Source organism: Anthonomus grandis, chromosome 1, assembly GCF_022605725.1.
Source record: "Anthonomus grandis grandis chromosome 1, icAntGran1.3, whole genome shotgun sequence".
NCBI lineage: Eukaryota > Metazoa > Arthropoda > Insecta > Coleoptera > Curculionidae > Anthonomus > Anthonomus grandis.
Genome location: NC_065546.1, coordinates 54,054,150 through 54,070,740, shown reverse-complemented (window position 1 = coordinate 54,070,740; position 16,591 = coordinate 54,054,150). Strand labels below are relative to the sequence as shown.

At 32.9% G+C, this 16,591-nt stretch overlaps 1 protein-coding gene across 3 annotated transcripts in view; it reads right to left on the bottom strand.

Moving 5' to 3' along the window:
• Positions 1-2,629: 2,629 nt before the first annotated feature.
• LOC126744403 (glucose transporter type 1) overlaps positions 2,630-16,591 on the bottom strand; it is a 107,731-nt gene continuing 93,769 nt past the window's right edge. For 2 of the 3 annotated variants that reach the window (XM_050451792.1, XM_050451799.1), the window contains one exon: positions 2,630-15,728. In XM_050451792.1, the coding sequence (XP_050307749.1) occupies positions 5,965-11,481 (5,517 nt within the window). In that variant the 5' untranslated portion in view covers positions 11,482-15,728 and the 3' untranslated portion in view covers positions 2,630-5,964. The remainder of the gene's footprint in view (positions 15,729-16,591) is intronic. The other variant, XM_050451907.1, reaches the window with a different exon arrangement.

Sequence of the window (16,591 nt, the reverse complement as noted above, 5' to 3'; positions counted from 1 at the left end):
TTGACTAACATTATCTCGTTAGGTATATTTATTTAGTTAGGTGGCTTCTTATACAAAATATATCTATGAATTCAAAAATAATTTTGTTTTAGGTGTAAAATATGTAGATGCGACATAAATATAGCCGCAGGAAAAGTGCAACTTTCTAAACACTTAGAATCCGGTGTACATAAGAAAGCAGTCCAGGAAGCTGAACCTAGCAGTATTTATATTACTATTTTATTGATTACCTAAATTCTGTGTGTACCGATTCCGATATAGCAAAAAAATGAAAGCGGTAGAACCAAAATAACTAGGGTTCTTAAAAAAGTAACAGGATCGTCACAAAAGTCGTATTTGAGAGAGCTCATGAAAAATAATAAGTTTAGTTTAATTGCTGACGAATCGACAGATAACTCGTGCATCAAACATTTATGTTTAGTGGTTAGAATGGAAATTAAAAAAAAATAGAAGATAATTTCACAGTATAACAATAAAATTTATTAACAGTTTATTAACAGTTTATTGTTATACTGTGATAATTTTTTGGATCTGATACCGGTGGCAAAAACTACAGGGGCAGCCTTTTTTCAGATGTTTAGGGACTTTTTTACAAAACACAATATACCATATAAAACAATAAAACAAACTTTATTGGTTTTGCCTCGGATGGCGCCAGTAATATGGTGGGTATTAGAAATTCCTTAGTCAGTCGGCTACAAGAAAATATAACAAATATATTCACTGTAAATGTATTTGTCATAGTTTCCACCTTTGTGCGTCATATTCATATCAAAAACTCCCAGAAGAGGTTAAACAACTAACAAGAGAGGTATATATTTTTTTAATGTAATAAGAATAGCACATTTGAAAACAATAATTAACTATTTTTCAAATAGCCCGAAAAGAGTGGAAGAATTAAAGGAATTTTAGGAATGTGTATGTGTTGCTCCAGTTAAAATCCTTCATCCAAGCCAAACCCGTTGGCTTTCATTGGAGATTGTGGTGAAAAGACTGTTAAGTCAATATAACGCTCTAAAACTTTATTTTATGGAATAAACTGCCAATAATATTACTCAGGCAGATCTTATTTTAGAAAAACTGAATAGGGAAGAAAATCGACTTTATCTGGAGTTTTTATCGCATGCTTTACCAATCTTCAATAATTTAGATAAATTAATGCAAAGTGAATCTCCAAAAATTCATATTCATTACAAAGAAATAGCCAAGGTAGTAAAAAAGAATTGTAGAGTTTTATATAAAAGACGGGAATATTAGCTCTACAACTATCGATAAAATAGATTTTAAAAGCCCTAAAAAATGTTTACAACTAGATGAAATGTATTTCTCAGCAGAAATAAATTTAAGCAGTTTAGAAAAAAATAGGCTAAAAAGAGTTAAATTAAATTGCTTAAATTTTTATACCGAAAGTATTCAGCAAATTTACACAAGATTTCCTCTTAAAGATTCTATATTTGAAAAAATATTCTATATTTGATAAGTCGCATAACATCTGTGAATTTTGGCAACATATAGCAGAAATAAGAACTTTAGATAATAGTGGTCAGCGTTTTCCAAATCTAACAAAATTCATCTTCAATTTACTTACTTTGCCTGTTTCAAGTGCTAATGTAGAAAGAGTGTTTTCCGCCATAAATTTAAACAAAACAAAACAAAGAAATTGGCTAAAAACTTCTACCATTACAGCCACACTGCATACAAAAGATTTGGTTAACAAAAATAAATCTATTTGTTCAAATTAAAAGGACATGTTATTATGTTATGTGTTTATCCCGTTTAAGCCATCCATAAATAAAAAATCTTTAAAATATTGTTAGTTTTTTATTTCCTGGGGCAATATATTTTGTTCTTTTATTTTAAAATATTTTTTTAAATAGCAATTTAAAATCAAGGTAAAAAAATTACGTTGTATAACAATAAATAAACAGCCTGCTAGGGTCTTATTAACAACAACGTTATCGCATGCTTTTTTTTAAATCTCATGCTTTTACGAAATATTTCTCATGTAAACATTTTTCGGCACCTGGCAACACTGGTTCACTGAGTCCACGAACTTATAAATACAGGATGTGCCAACAAGGTGTACGGCTAAGATAGCGCCTTAACTATACGAGGTAGAGCAAAAAGTTCTACAGCAAAGTTGTAGGGTTGACAAAAACCTACGAACTAAAAATATTTTTATGTATACTGGGTGTGTCACAAAAAAGTTACTATCAAATATGATTTTTTTTTAAATGGTACACCCTGTATATTATGGTACTAAAATGTGAGGCAAAAAGAGTACTTTACTTTGGTATAACGTTTTTAAAATTTCCGTGCGGCGTTGCAACGTAATTAATTTTTTTATGTTATTTTTTGCCTTTTAGAGGGTTCGTTTAAAAAATCATAATTAACTTAAAATTTATTCTGCGCCTATAAAACTTGTACCACAGTTAGTCTAGGGTACCCCCTCTAGGCTGACTATGATAATTTGTAATTTTTTAATACAGGGTTTTTTTAAAGAACTTTCAAACTTGCTGAAATTAAATACGCAATATCTCAAATTTTTTAAATGGAACACCTGTACATTTTTATCTAATTAAGTTTGTCCCTCAAATACCTTCATTTTTTATTTAATATGTCCTATAGCTAAACCAAGTACTTTTTGAGATATTTTAACTTTTTTGTAAAATACTATGCATAAAACGGGTATTCTTAAGGTTTTGATCAAGATTGCTTAGAACATGGGTTTAAACGTCAAATAATAATTGTCAGATTATTAGTTTTATGACAGCAGTAGACAAGATCAATGTTTTTTCTTCAAAAACCATTTTAGAAATTATTATCAGTGAGTTAGTTAATCGATTTTTAATTTTTATTGTTCATTTTGTAATCAATATGAATTTTTCTCGTGAGGAATTTGTTGATATGATATATGCCCTTGGAGCTGCTGAAAGAAATAGCCTTTTGGCATCTAGAATTTATGCGCAACTTTATCCTGAAAGGAGGCATCCCCAAGCACAAGTGTTTCAAAAACTAAAAGAAAGATTTGAGAGAACAGGAAGTGTAATTTGTGAAAAACATGAACGGGTGAAGCCAGTTGCAACTTACAAATAAGGAAAATAGGATGACAGTAGCTTTAAGTGTCGTTGAAGATCCTCATAAAAGCGTTAGGCAGCTTGCTAAAGAATTACCCTTTAGTGCAACATCAATATCTCGCACGCTTCGAAGCGAAAAATTCCATCTCTACCATATTCAATTGTTGCAGGAATTACTTCCGCAGGATTATGAAAGAAGAATGGCTTTCTGTCAGTGGGCGCAAAATAAGATTCGTCAGCCTGAATTGTTTAATTTTGTGCTTTTTTCGAATGAAGCTACATTCCATAATAATGGCAGTGTTAATAAACATAATTTTCATTATTACGACAGCAGCAATCCATTCGTCACTTGAGAAATTCATCATCAACATAGATGGTCGCTTAATGTTTGGGCAGGAATAATAGGACATTACGTTATTGGACCGCACTTTTTTAATGGACATCTTACAGGTGAAATGTATTTAAACTTTTTACAAAACGATTTTAATGTCCTTTTACAAACGTTGCCTGACCATGTTCGAGATAGGATTTGGTTTCAGCATGACGGCGCTCCAGCTCATTATAGCCATGCTGTTAGAAATTTTTTAACTGAGTATTTTGATGACCGGTGGATAGGAAGAGGTGGGCCGGTCCCTTGGCCCGCAAGATCCCCAGATTTGACCAAACTGGATTTTTTCTTGTGGGGATGTGAAGGAAAAAGTCTATCAAACAACTCCTGCCACAAATGAAAATATGAAAAATAAAATTCGGGAGATTTTTGAAACAGTCACGCCAATTATGTTGGAAAAGGTTAATGACTCATTCTCAAAAAGGGTAAAGGCTTGCGTACAAAATTTAGGAGGTCATATTGAACACAATTTATAATAATTGTAATTGATCTTTAAAATTTAAAATTAATGTAACGATGTACATTTATGCAAAAATACGTAAGTACCTACCTAGTATGTAATTTAATTTTGCTGTTTTTTTAGCAGTTTAGGTGAATAATTGTGTTGGTTAATTTTTCAAGTATGTAATAATAATTGTAGGAAAAGTAATAATTCTAATAATTTTTTTAATATTTCTAATAATTTTTCAATAATTTTTTCTAAGCAATTTTGATCAAAACTTAAAGAATACCCGTTTTATGCATAGTATTTTTACAGAAAAGCTAAAATATCTCAAAAACTACTTGGTTTAGCTATAGGACATATTAAATAAAAAATGAAGGTATTTGAGGGACAAACCTAATTAGATAAAAATATACAGGGTGTTCCATTTGAAAAATTTGAGATAATGCGTATTTAATTTCAGCAAGTTTGAAAGTTCTTTAAAAACACCCTGTATTAAAAAATTATAAATTATCATAGTCAGCCTAGAGGAGGTACCCTAGACTAACGGTGGTACAAGTTTCATAGGCGCAGAATACATTTTAAGTTAATTATGATTTTTTAAACGAACCCTCTAAAAGGCAAAAAATAACATAAAAAAATTAATTACGTTGCAACGCCGCACCGAAATTTTAAAAACGTTATACCAAAGTAAAGTACTCTTTTTGCCTCACATTTTAGTACCATAATATACAGGGCGTACCATTTAAAAAAAATCATATTTAATAGTAACTTTTTTGTGACACACCCAGTATACATAAAAATATTTTTAGTTCGTAGGTTTTTGTCAACCCTACAACTTTGCTGTAGAACTTTTTGCTCTACCTCGTATAGTTAGGGCGCTATCTTAGCCGTATACCTTGTTGGCATACCCTGCATAAAACCTGGACTGCTAATGCATATAGTCACGATACCCAAAAATGACCACTGCATGGTGGCCGCCATTTTTATAGTGGTTGTGTCCTTTTGATGTTGGTCACTCTGAAAATTTTTAGTATTGCGGCTATTGCCAACAAAAAATATAACGGTATGAAGTTGACGACGTTGACATTTGACTTGTGAGTATAGCGGATTGCCTAGTTTTTGGCGATTTGTAAACGACGTTGCCTGTTCCAGACGATATACCCAAGCGCAAACTTTTTAAAACGAAATAAAAACTCAATATCGAATCGCTTTCGCCTTTATCTTCACCCGATGATGGATCTTCTGTATCGTATAGATCTAATAAAACGAGCGATGACCTGGAAAGTTTTGAAAGTGACGACTTATCCATATTTTCCAATTATGGTCAGAAACATTCAGCAGATGTATGTGAACTAAAAGAAAACATTGTTTTACCTCCAACTGTATCAGATGTTGTTAAACCAAATTTAAATGATTGGGTTGAATAAATGTTGCATGCCATTTTATTGGCAAAATCACTTTCGTATCAAGAGATTCTGATTGATGGGATTTGGGCTGCATCCAAATCCACAACACTTGAGGGCTTTCTTGTATCTCTATTTAGGGCTACGAAGGACCAGCTGGCTATGTGAAAAGGGCACCAAAACAGAAACGCGAAAAGTACTTTAAACAATTTAATTTAAAACCATTTAGTTTTGAGTGAGAGAATTTGTTGTTCTTATTTTAAAAAAAAATGCGAGCGGGTGGGACAGAACAGCGAGACCGAGAGTCTTCTTACACAACCATTATCTAGGAGCGACTGACGCCAAAAAAAATCGGATGATGCAATTTTCCGTAAAAACCGTTACCTGCGCGGGGGTGTGAGGAAGCTCGTCGCGACCAATAAAACGAATAGGAATGATTCCGGGAATGTATATCTTGTGACGAATTTTTATTTAAGTCGACTTCTATTGTAAATGTTGTGTTTTATTTAATTTGGGTATGTATAAAGGTGTGGATGGTTTATGTGTGTATTTGAATTGTTTTTCTTTATGTTGCAACTGGTTTTGCAACATTCTCCCCCCTTTTGAAGCATCGTTGCTTCTAAACAAACAAAAATTTAAAAAAAAATCATTTTAACCATCATTGGGCAAAGGTGAGGGTAAAGGATATAATTTGGTAATCGGGCGTACAAATTTTCCATCTTTAGTTTTAATTTTCACCACACGAACCCTTCCATCAGGACCTTTAAAAATTTCTAGAATTCTACCTCTTGGCCAGTATAGGGGTGGAGTGTTATCTTCTTTTAATAAGACTAAGTCGTTCTCTTTTAAATTACCTTTTTCTTTTAACCATTTAGGTCTGTTTTGTAGCCTACATAGGTAGTCCTTTGACCACCTTTTCCAAAACAGTTGCTTAATTTGGGTACACTTTTGCCAATGAGAAACTCTATTTTCGGGAACGTCACTAATGTCTTTTTCAGGGTAAGCTGTAATATTGGAACCGATTAGAAAATGAGAAGGGGTAAGATACTGAAAGTCTGAAGGGTCATTTGATAGGGGGCACAAGGGCCTAGAATTCAGTATAGCTTCAATTTGAGTTAAGATTGTGCTAAATTCTTCGTATGTTAACTGCATATTACCAACGAGTCTATATAAATGATATTTCGTGCTTTTAACAGCAGCTTCCCACAGGCCTCCCCAGTGTGGAGCTTTGGGTGGGATGAATTTCCAGTGAGTCTCGTTTTGAGACAAATAATTCTTAATCTCATTAGTGACCGAAGATTTATTGAAAAAGTCATAGAGCTCTTTTAATTGATTTTTAGCACCTAGGAAGTTTGTGCCATTGTCTGTGTAAATTATTGAGGGATTACCACGCCGAGAAATGAATCGCTTGAGTGTCATCAAAAAAGCTTCTGTAGAGAGACTAGTAACCACTTCCAGGTGTATTGCTTTGGTCACCATGCAAACGAAAACACAGATGTAACCTTTTATTATTGGGGCTTTACGCAAACGTGAAGATTTGATCTGGAATGGGCCACCAAAATCAATTCCTGTTTTTTCAAAGGGCTTAGAAACTTGTACCAATCGATCTTTGGGTATATTTGCCATAAGTTGGCTGGCGGGACTAGAGGAAAAACGCGCACAAGTGACGCATTGCCTTATTATCTTTTTTGTCTCTTTGAGTCCATTCAAGGGCCAAAATTGGAGTCTAAAATTAGACAAGACATTCTGAGTACCACTGTGTCCTAAGCGAAGGTGTTCATGTTTTAACATTAATCCAACTGTGGGATTATGGGAGGGCAAAAGTAACGGGTGTTTTTGCTCAAAACTTATGTGGGCATTTTCTAATCTACCTCCAACTCTTAGAAAATTGTTTTCATCCAAAAAGGGTTTAAGTGAGTTGATGCTTTTATTTGAAGCACATTTATTCTGGTTAAGCTCTGCGATTTCTTTAGAAAAATACTGACCTTGCAAATTTTTAACGATTAAGTTTTGAGCTTTTTCTAATTCGCTTATTGATAAAGGGCCTTTAATTTTTTGTTCCGGATTTTTAGCGATTTTTATATTATGTAGAAATCTAAGGACATAAGCTAACGTTCGTTTTAATCGGGTAATGCTCGAGAATTTTTGGAATATATCATTCCAATATTGGAAACTACTTTTAGTCTCCGTGACTACACAACAGAGTTTTTTAGAGGAAACTTTTTCCTCAGGGAGATCTACAATTTTAGTTGGGTTATCCAAAGTATCCAAAATTACTCTTGGATCTTGTAAAAAATGTGGACCAGAGTACCATGCACCAGAATCCAGAATTTCTTGGGCAAAAATACCCCTTGATAAAATGTCAGCGGCGTTTTCACTTGATTTTATGTGTCTCCAATGAAAATCTGAAGTCAAATTCTGTATTTGGGCAACTCTATTTGAGACGAACACAGACCATGTACTCGGCTCTTTTTTACACCAAGCTAGGGCAATTTCTGAATCTGACCAAAGATTTACTGATTCAAAGGATATTTTTTCTTTAAAAATGTCAAAAATTCGGGAAGCAAGATTTGCTAAGAGCAACATAGCACACAATTCGAGCCTTGGAATTGTTTTCGTTTTTATGGGAGATACCTTGGACTTTGAGGATATTAGGGAACAAGAAACAGAGTCCTCATAAATTGTGCGGATATATATGCAAGCACCATAAGCTAGCGAGGACGCGTCTGCGAAACCATGCAATTCAAATTTTTGAATTGGTTTATGTGAAAACAAACATCTGGGAATTTTTAAATTGCAAATTAATTTAAGATGTTCTAAAAATTCTTGCCATTCTTTGAGAATATGTTCATCAGATATTTTTGTGTCCCAATCGACCTTACATTTCCAAAGTTTTTGCATGAGAATTTTACCTTTAACTATAATTGGGTTAACCAAACCAAGAGGATCAAAACATTGGGCCAGAGTAGATAAAATAATTCTTTTTGTAGGGAAATCACATGGGGTTATTTCAGGAACAGAGATTTTTAAACAGTCATCAGTAGGTTGCCATTTTAGGCCAAGTATTTTGCTTGGGGATTTATCGAGATTTAGGTCATATTCTAGGGACGGGCTTTTTTTAAGATATTCTAACAAATTGTGTGAGTTTGAATTAAATTTATGGAGTGTGAAACCTGCACTATTTAGCAAAGAGTTTAATTGGGCATATAAATCAAATAAATCTTCGATTTTATCACATCCTCCAATAATATCGTCCATATAACATTGTTTTAGCAACGCATTAGCAGCTAGGGGATATTTATCTATATTTTTGAGCGCTACATCTTTCAAAACACGAGTTGCAATAAACGGTGCGAAATTTGTACCGTAGGTCACGGTTTGTAACTCTATACATTTTAAATCTTCATTCGGGTTTTCTCTCCAGAGTATGTTTTGAAGAAAGTTATGTGCCGGGTTGGTTCTAATCATTCTGTACATTTTCATAATGTCAGAAGTGAGAGTGTATTTAAAAACGCGAAATCTGCACAAAATATCAAAAAGTTCTGGTTGAACTTGATAACCCTTTAGTGTTACATTATTTAACGCGAATCCCGATGACGTTTTTGCTGACGCGTCAAAGACTACGCGTAATTTTGTTGTGATAGCGGAGTCCCGAATAACACAAAGATGTGGAATAAAATATTTTAAGTGTCCCGTTTTATTGTAAAGAGTCAAAGGAACGTATTTCGCATGACCAAGTTCAACATATTCGTCTATAAACTTTTTATATTCGTGAAACAAATCCGGGTTACTTTTAAAACGATTTTCTAGGGTTAAAAAGCGTTTTTGAGCTATTTTAAACGAATCGCCCAATTTTAAGTGCTCATCAGGGGATTTAAAGGGAAAATCAATTTGGTATGAACCATCATCTAATATTTTTGTTGTTTTTTCGAAGATATCCTCAGCAAGTTTATCTTCCGGGGATAAAATTGATTTTTGGGGAATTTCTTCGATACTCCAAAACTTTGTGAGAATATTTTCTAGATTATCTTCCCAGCCATTTTCCTCCGGGATCTGTGTAAAAAATGAATAATGTTGTTGTTCACAATTAAATAAATTTAAAGATAAATTACCCGAGATAATCCATCCGAGGTGAGTGTTTATCAAAACCAACGAGTTATTTTCAAGCTTACAAATTCCAGGAACCAATAAATTGTAAAATAAATCTGCTCCTATAAGCATATCTACTTCCGAGGGAATGTAAAAATTTGGATCAGCCAAATCGAGAGAAATAGAATCAGGGATATTTAAATTTTTTGGCTGAATTGGGTTTTGTGGTAACCTATTAGTAATATTATTTATTATGGCGCAAGAGAGTGAGAAATTTTTATTTTCTATTTTTGAGTGTATCAAGAGATCTACCATTTGGTTAGAGACAATTGAGTTTTGGGAAATACCTGTAGTATTTAACACTTTTGTATAGGGAGTATAGTTGAGTTTATCTAATAGCTTTTTGGTAATAAAGGAGATTTGACTCCCGTTATCTAGGAGTGCTCGGGCTGTGATAATTTTTCCTGTTTTTGAAAACATTTCAATCTGAGCAGTTGCTAAAAGAACTTGATTTCTTTGGGTGGCTATACCACTAAAATTATGTGGGTCCTCATTTGTACTGGGCGTGCAAGTATGTGAGCTTCTGGGTAAATATTCATCAGTGTGTTGATTGCTTGAGTTGTGAGTTTGAGTGGGCAAATGTGTGGCTCTGTTATTGTGATTGTCTTCAAAGTGAGGAGTATTTCGACTGAGTGAGTGTGAGGGCGCTTGTCTTGTGTGATTATTACAATTTGGTCGTGATTGAGAATATTGAATGCGTGCATTATTTACTACATTTTGTGTGTTTCTAGGGATAGGGTTGTGTGTAGGGTTGTTTCTGTTTTCAGAGCGATAATTACCTTGTGATTGTGAGTGTGAGTTATTTTGTGCAACATTTAAATCCGTATGCATGAGTGTGTGGTGTCTTCTTTGACATATTCTACATTTTGATTTTGAAAGACAATTACTTGTAAAGTGTTTATCACCCAAACAATTAAAACACAACTTTTTTGATTTAACAAACTGCTCTTTTTCATTCAGATGCAAATTTAAAAATTTTTGACATGAGTAAATGCGGTGATTAGCCAAGCTACAATAAAGACAAATCGAGTTTTTATTTTTAGAGTTTTGAAAATCATCTGATTGCGCGTGAAAAGAAACTTTTTGTTCACTTTTTTTTACAAAATATTTACTTGTTGAATGGGACTGAGAATCACTAATATTTTCTAACATCATGCATCTTTTTTCCAAAAAATCTAAAAAATGTTGTAAACTTGGCAACGTGTTATAATTTCTCTCTTGTTCAAAGCCTCGTTTTGTGTTAAAATCTAATTTTCTTTCAAAAATATAAATTAGCAAATACTCAAAAATTTGTTCTGTAGGGATATTTAATTTTTTTAGACATTCTAAATTTCTCTTGATTGTAACAACAAATTCTCTCAATATGGGGGATGTACATTTACTTATAGGCGATATGTCAATCAAACTACTTAAAAAACTATTTACTACACAAGTCAAATTTTCATATCTAGATTTTAAAATATCAATAGCGATTTCAAAATTATCATTAGTTAATTTCAAAGTTTCAATCAACTTTAAAGCTTCACCTTTAACCGTAGATCTTAAGTACCATAAGCGTTTAACATTAGTGAGATTTGTATTGTCAATAACAAGTGCAGTGAACATTTCAAAATATGACTGCCAATTTAAAATTTGACTATCAAATGGGGGTATATCAATTTCAGGTAAATTTAAATTTGAATTAAAATTGGTGGATAAATAATTTTCTTTGGGAACATTTTGAGTTTCAGATAAAAATGAAAACCTTTGACAAACATTTCTAACTATTTTTATACAAGTGTAGTGCTTATTTTCTAATTCTTCACGATTTTCTTCATCATTTTCGTCCAATTCCTCAATTTCATCTTGGGCTTTACAGTACTTATCAAAGTACAATTTAAGAGTCTCTTCGCGGGCCTGAAGATCGGTTACATCTTCTTGTACAAACGCGTTCTGGTTTTTTGTCAACCAGTTATAATACCGGGTAATTGTACTTTTCGCGGATTTACGGTCTTTTTTAAAGAGTTCTAAATCAGCCATCGTGATTTTTAAAGCAAACAAAACAACAGTCCGAAAAAAGTCTAATTTGACCGCACTAGTGTAAATTTAGCCAGCGAAATTAATGCGAGAGAGTCAACAGTTCAAACATAAATAATTGGAACAAACTCACCAAATTTGGTTTTCTTGGGCTGCAATGGATCCACAATCCATACAAAAATCTGGGCTTAACAGGGCAAAATCTCACCAATTCGTGCTTCAAAACTGCATTACAGGCTCAACAAGAGCAAAACTGCAATCTGCTTGTCAATCCTTCTTCATCTCAGGATCAATCCGGGGCTCACTTCGATACAATTTAGGGCTCGATCTGTTAAAATTAAGGGCTTATCCGGCTCGAAGGACCATAAAATGATGGGATTTGGGCTGCATCCAAATCCACAACACTTGAGGGCTTTCTTGTATCTCTATTTAGGGCTACGAAGGACCAGCTGGCTATGTGAAAAGGGCACCAAAACAGAAACGCGAAAAGTACTTTAAACAATTTAATTTAAAACCATTTAGTTTTGAGTGAGAGAATTTGTTGTTCTTATTTTAAAAAAAAATGCGAGCGGGTGGGACAGAACAGCGAGACCGAGAGTCTTCTTACACAACCATTATCTAGGAGCGACTGACGCCAAAAAAAATCGGATGATGCAATTTTCCGTAAAAACCGTTACCTGCGCGGGGGTGTGAGGAAGCTCGTCGCGACCAATAAAACGAATAGGAATGATTCCGGGAATGTATATCTTGTGACGAATTTTTATTTAAGTCGACTTCTATTGTAAATGTTGTGTTTTATTTAATTTGGGTATGTATAAAGGTGTGGATGGTTTATGTGTGTATTTGAATTGTTTTTCTTTATGTTGCAACTGGTTTTGCAACACTGATTATCCATTCTCTGTCGATTTTTTTAAAGAAATCTAATCCGGCTGGTGTTAGGTAACGATCGATAGACGAACGAAAGACGAAGAAGATGTTTCTGCTAACAGAATAAAAAAAAAATCAACAAGCGCCCAAAGTAGAGGGGTAAAGGAAAAAGAGTATTTATTACCCTTCATGATAATCTATTATCATATAATTGCCAATAATTGTTATTATCCGTACCTCTTTTAATTTCAATTGTACCTACCTGTAATCTCTAATTTTAGTAGTAACAATAAAATTCTGAAAAATCCAAATATTATTTTCTATTCATAAAGTTTTTAATAAAATCAATAGAGCGCATAACTTTGTTTTATTTAAGTATTTTTTTTATTTATGGATGTTTAAACAAAATTTTTGGGCATCCATAAATTTAAAAATATGCATTTATCTAATATAGAGCGGGGACACTTGAATACTTGCGTGATTTATTTTACTTCCAAAATAGCCCTGACCAATGAGGGCCTTTTAGACAGACCAACGTATTTTAGACAGCCCTTAAATTTTTTTTGGACGCCCTATAAACAGGGGGCCCTTTTTGTAAATGACAGAATTTTCTGACACCATGCTTCTCTTTAGAACAATAGTTACAAATATTTATCGGAATTTACATTTTGAGATATTTAAAGTCTAAAACAACCCCGTTCTACAGCAGTTTCTTGCCTTTACACCATGATTTCTCACCCTCAAAGTATCATTTAACCCCAATTGGCTGGAGTGAAGTAATACTTTATTCTAGGCAGTCATTTCTGCCTAGTTTCTGACCTTTACAATATTATTTTTCGGATCTTTTTCATCCTCAAAGTAGAGTTCAACCCTGGAATATAAGTAAACATTTATTTCAGGCATTTTGGATAGTTTCTTGTTCTTACACCATGAGTTCTGAATATTTCTCACCCTCAAATTACAACTTGGGTAACCGTATTTGCCTGGAACAAAGTAATAATTTATTCCAGGCAGTCTTATTTACTTTTAAAATACTGAATATACAAGGTGTAAATAAATAGATGCAAAAAAATTCAGGGGTTGATTCTACATTTTAAGAAAAACACCGTATATGAACGTATGTCCTAAAAGGCGTAACTTTTGAGATACAAGGGTGGTAAAGATTGAAGAAAAATATATGTTTTTTTTATAATACCTGTAAAAACCCTGTAGATATTTTAATAAAATTTGGTATGCATCATAAGGCATTTTCTGAAGCTCACTAATTTTTTTTATTTGTACCAGTAACGTTCGTGTAAGGTTTAAACTAAATATTTTTGATGAAAAATATGGAACGCCACTTTTTTAAATTTTTTCTAGTTTTGTAATTCTCATTTATTACTGAGCAAATTTGATTTCTTGACTTTCTTTTGTCTGAGGTTGCGTATTCGATTAAAAAAATTAAATCCATCTACCTAAATGTATTACGTGTTTATTATTAATGTTTAGATGTGATTCAAATTTTTTTTTAAACCAAATAAAAGAAAAAGAAATTAAATAATTATAAAAAAATTTGAAAATAATTTACTGATTCGATTTCTCAAGTCATCAATATCCAGTACCGGTCACTGATACAAATAAAAAAAATTAGTGACCCTCAGAAAATGCGTTTAGATGCATAAAAAATGAATACCAAAAATTACAGTTACAGGGGTTTCACAGGTATTGTAAAAAACATATATTTTTCTTCAATCTTTACCACACCCGGTATCTCAAAACTTAGGACTTTTATAACATACGTTAACATAAAGTTTTTTTCTTAAAATTTACCCAAGAATCAGCCCCTGAATTTTTTCGCATCTATTTATTTACACCCTCTATAATAAATAAGAGTATATTATAAGCATGATTTTTGGTTATTTTCTCAAATCAAACTCGACTGCCTGGAATAATGCAATAATTTATATCAGACAGTCACGTTTGATTAATTTAATTTGCACCATTAATATTTAACCCAGTTGCCTGGAATAAAGTCAAAATATATTCCAGGCAGCCATTTTTGTGTATTTCCTTGCCCTATACCATGGTCTCTGAACATTTCTCCCTCTTCAAAGCACAGTTCAACCCCTAATAGTCTGAAATAAAGCAGTAATTTATTTCAGACAGTGTTCTTTGCCTTTAAAATACAACTGAGCCGTACTGCCTGGAATAAATAAAGTATAAACATGATTTCTAGATATATTTTCCTGCAGTAAATTATACTAGGCAACCATTTCTGAATAGTTTCTTGCCTTTAGAACATTGCTTTTGGCTCAACTCAAGCTCATTCGCTTGGAATAAAAAATAATTCATTCCAGGCACCCTTAGTTATTTTTAAAATACAATTGAGCCTAACTGCCTGAAATAAGGTAATAATTTATTTGTAAACTTTGCAAACTAACATGACCGGATAATCTATTGTGCATAGCGAGCCGTGCCTATATACTATATTATATAAATATTGCTAGTAATAATGGTACTTTCAAAAAAAAATATATATACAGGCATCGATTTGTTCCTACAGTTATACTAATTAAACTATTTTTTGTAATTAAAAAAAAATTAAATATTCGTAAAAACATTGGGCAAGAAAAACAATTAAGTTTAGAGAGGCACCTTCCAGAACGTCCTGGTTTCTAAAAGTAGCCACCAGGAATATCCTTCCGTACGACGTCTCAAACAAATAAACTCGATCACAGAAAGTGTTAATTAATAACGTTATTATAGATAATTATAGGTTAATATACAAGTTGTTGGGAAGATTATTATTATAACTATAGGTGTGTCCGGCCTCCATTCCCCCCCAAGGAGGCAACACAATGACAAAACTCAACTATACAACGGAAATTCGTAGTAAAGAATTTTTTCGTACAGGCCACAAATTTCAATCGTTTGTCTCTTTTTAAGGCAACAGTTTCGAGAGGGGCCGTAAATATTACTATCTAAATTTAAAATTTTATTATCGGTGCCATTTTTAAGAGTGTGTCCTTCGAAGCCTGGACTACGTCCTTGCGAAAAGTGCTTAATTAAAATTCGCTATAATATGGTATCTAATATTTTCTTAAAAGCCTCTCGTCGGAATGCGTATGCGTATTAATTTAAAAAAAAACAAATAAAAAAATCCATAAAAAGAGACAAACGAAGGTCGTTCAAGAGGAATTCACTTCAAGATGTATTTTTTTTTTGTTACGATTTCTACGGCACAGGCGGCTTTAACATCTTTTTTCTTTAAATAATATACTGAGCGTATTAAGGCCATGTTGAACCACGAAGGAAGTTCAGTTTTATATTATCACTTATAGCACAATAATTATCACTTGTTGACGGCCTTGATGTGATTAGGCGAGTTTTACCGATTCGCATATCTGAAAAAAAAAATGGCTGTTAATAGTTTTGTTGGTCAACATTCATACAACAATTAATGTGTTGTTTTAATTATAAATTTTTTATTAATCTTAAAAAAATTGATATGTACATACATACCAATTTTTTATATGTACAGATTATTAATTAAAGACTATTAACGACAAATTAAGGCAACAATGGGTTAAGAAGACGTTCATTAAACCAGGACGCGTATTTACGTTCCCGTGATCATTTCGACACCGCGCAGTCGTGAAATCAGCGCGGAAATGTGGCGCAACAAGGGTACTTGGTTTGACGCAATTTAAGTAAGTACTTTTTCAAATTTTCGCATTTAAACCTTAAAAGGTAATTTTCAATATTTTTACTTTATCATAGACTACTAAAGGTACTTTTAAGAAAAACAATGCCAGGCAGTAGGACAAAACCATCAAGTATTATTAAATTATGAGAAAAAAAATGAGATAGCTCTATCATATTACAGAATATTTTGACTTTAAGTCTAGTCATTCAAAAAATTATCGCAAAAATAGATTTAAAAAGAATTTGCTTAAGTGTTAGCTTATAATAAATGTTCAAAATGGCCACCTCCATTCTACATACAATAAAAAAGATTTTGCTCAAAGCGTTGTCGCACGTTCTGCAATACTTCAGGCGTGATTTGAAGACACTCATTTACAATTCTGCCTTGTAAATCTTCTAACGAAGTGGGTTCAGTCTCATAAACTTTGCTTTTTAAGTGACCCCAAAGAAAAAAGTCTAGAGGTGATAAATCCGGCGATTGTGGAGGCCATTCAATAGCAACTCTTCTTCTAATCCATCGTCCTGGAAACGTCCGATCCAAATATTCTCGCACGAATAACGT